Source organism: Sander vitreus, chromosome 12 (assembly GCF_031162955.1).
Source record: "Sander vitreus isolate 19-12246 chromosome 12, sanVit1, whole genome shotgun sequence".
Taxonomy (NCBI): domain Eukaryota; kingdom Metazoa; phylum Chordata; class Actinopteri; order Perciformes; family Percidae; genus Sander; species Sander vitreus.
Window position 1 is genome coordinate 31,040,694 of NC_135866.1, and position 2,500 is coordinate 31,043,193.

Sequence of the window (2,500 nt, forward strand, 5' to 3'; positions counted from 1 at the left end):
CCTGAAGAAGTTAAGGAGAAAACACCAGACTTTCACCAGGAAACAGGTGTTCATGTCCTGAAGAAGTTAAGGAGAAAACACAAGACTTTCACCAGGAAACAGGTGTTCATGTCCTGAAGAAGTTAAGGAGAAAACACAAGACTTTCACCAGGAAACAGGTGTTCATGTCCTGAAGAAGTTAAGGAGAAAACACAAGACTTTCACCAGGAAACAGGTGTTCATGTCCTGAAGAAGTTAAGGAGAAAACACAAGACTTTCACCAGGAAACAGGTGTTCATGTCCTGAAGAAGTTAAGGAGAAAACACAAGACTTTCACCAACTTTCACTTTGGCAATTATCAAAATAATCTCATACGTGTAATTTAATCAAAACTGGGCTTTTTGGTGGCCTATCTTTAATGTTTTTCTTGCTTATTTTGTTTTATGTTTGAAGCCTTTTGAGGGTTTGTTTGGGCAATTGCATTTCAACATTTGTCGCCTTTTTCCAGGTTCTTTTGGCACATTCGTCGCCTTTTTTGAGGTTTTTTTTCAATGTTTTTGTCACTTTTTTCCCATTTTTTCTTGTTTGTTTGTTTTTTAAGTTTTTGTCGCCTTTATGGAGTTCTTTTTGACACATTTTTCGACAATTTTTTAATGTTTTTGTTGCTTTTTTCAATACATACTGGACCTCCCCAGATAGTTGGAGATCTCAACCCCCCCAATGGTGAACCCAAAGTTACGCCCTTGAATAAACAGTATTAAAGGTCCCATGACATGGTGCTCTTTGGATGCTTTTATATAGGCCTTAGTGGTCCCCTAATACTGTATCTGAAGTCTCTTTATATAGACCTTAGTGGTCCCCTAATACTGCATCTGAAGTCTCTTTTATATAGACCTTAGTGGTCCCCTAATACTGTATCTGAAGTCTCTTTTATATAGACCTTAGTGGTCCCCTAATACTGTATCTGAAGTCTCTTATATAGACCTTAGTGGTCCCCTAATACTGTATCTGAAGTCTCTTTATATAGACCTTAGTGGTCCCCTAATACTGTATCTGAAGTCTCTTTATATAGACCTTAGTGGTCCCCTAATACTGTATCTGAAGTCTCTTTTATATAGGCCTTAGTGGTCCCCTAATACTGTATCTGAAGTCTCTTTATATAGACCTTAGTGGTCCCCTAATACTGTATCTGAAGTCTCTTTTATATAGGCCTTAGTGGTCCCCTAATACTGTATCTGAAGTCTCTTTATATAGACCTTAGTGGTCCCCCTAATACTGTATCTGAAGTCTCTTTATATAGACCTTAGTGGTCCCCCTAATACTGTATCTGAAGTCTCTTTTATATAGACCTTAGTGGTCCCCTAATACTGTATCTGAAGTCTCTTTTATATAGACCTTAGTGGTCCCCTAATACTGTATCTGAAGTCTCTTTTATATAGACCTTAGTGGTCCCCTAATACTGTATCTGAAGTCTCTTTTATATAGACCTTAGTGGTCCCCTAATACTGTATCTGAAGTCTCTTATATAGACCTTAGTGGTCCCCTAATACTGTATCCAGGCTGGGGGAACTCATATTGATGTTAAAAAAACCTCATAAAGTGAAATGTTCATGCTATGGGACCTTTAACTTGAAATAAAGACTGAAGATGGTCTATTTGGAGGTTAAAAGTCTAAAAAAAAAAGCGGACTTTTTGGGGTTTAGTTCATTTTGGGTGAACCCCAGCTTGGAGGCGGGGTACCTGCTGCTCTATAGCTGACCTCTGACCCCTCTGGAGGCAGGCAGCGTGGGTAACGTGAAGGTTTAAGATGGAAAATAAGTAGCACGCACACGCACGCGCGCACACACACACACACACACACACGGAGCTCCAGTTTCTAGCCGTTGGTCCAGTTTCCAGCCGTTGGCCGCCATGACCTCAGCCTTGGCCCGCGGTTGTCAACGTTACCTGGCTCTTCCTCCACACTAACCTGCCGGCTAACCCGCCCAGTAGCAACAGTAGTGGGTCAGCAACATGTCTGCTGTGTGCCCCCACCCCCCTCTTTCCTCCCGGTGTGTGTTTGTCTTACCGTAAACTCGGAGCCAGCCCTGCTGCTGGGACACAGTGTCCACCAGGATCCGGTCCACCAGGGGATCCAGGAGGCTTAGTCCGCCGTGAAGAGACTCCACGTCGCCTAGTGCCACCGAGTCCGTCTCCATATCCCGAAAATAAAACTTCTTCTCCTTAAAAGAAACCCTCCACAAGTGGACGTCAATCCAGTGACTGTGTGTTTAAGTGTTTAGAGGTCGCGGTAACTAACGCGTTAAAAGTCAGTTTTTAACGCGTCACAGGAGAGTTTTTTAGTCGCTTCTAAGCTAGCCGTTAGCGGAGGTGAAAGCAGTCACGTTAGCCGGCGGCGGTGCGGCAGCAGCCCGGCTCTCGCTCCCTCATTGTTCCGCTCTCCCAGGTTGGTTCAGCGGGATATAAACTTCCAGAAACAGGCGTCCAGGGAAAGCGGGAAGCCCCTCTCCTTCCTGCCGCT

General features: G+C 43.8%; 1 protein-coding gene across 1 annotated transcript in view; it reads right to left on the reverse strand.

Moving 5' to 3' along the window:
• The window catches only part of rasal2 (RAS protein activator like 2), a 121,585-nt gene that overhangs the window by 118,954 nt on the left and 131 nt on the right, over positions 1 to 2,500 (reverse strand). The window contains exon 1 of the mRNA XM_078265146.1: positions 2,048 to 2,500. This exon is cut by the window's right edge and continues 131 nt beyond it. Coding sequence (XP_078121272.1) covers positions 2,048 to 2,177 — 130 coding nt within the window. The 5' untranslated portion in view covers positions 2,178 to 2,500. The remainder of the gene's footprint in view (positions 1 to 2,047) is intronic.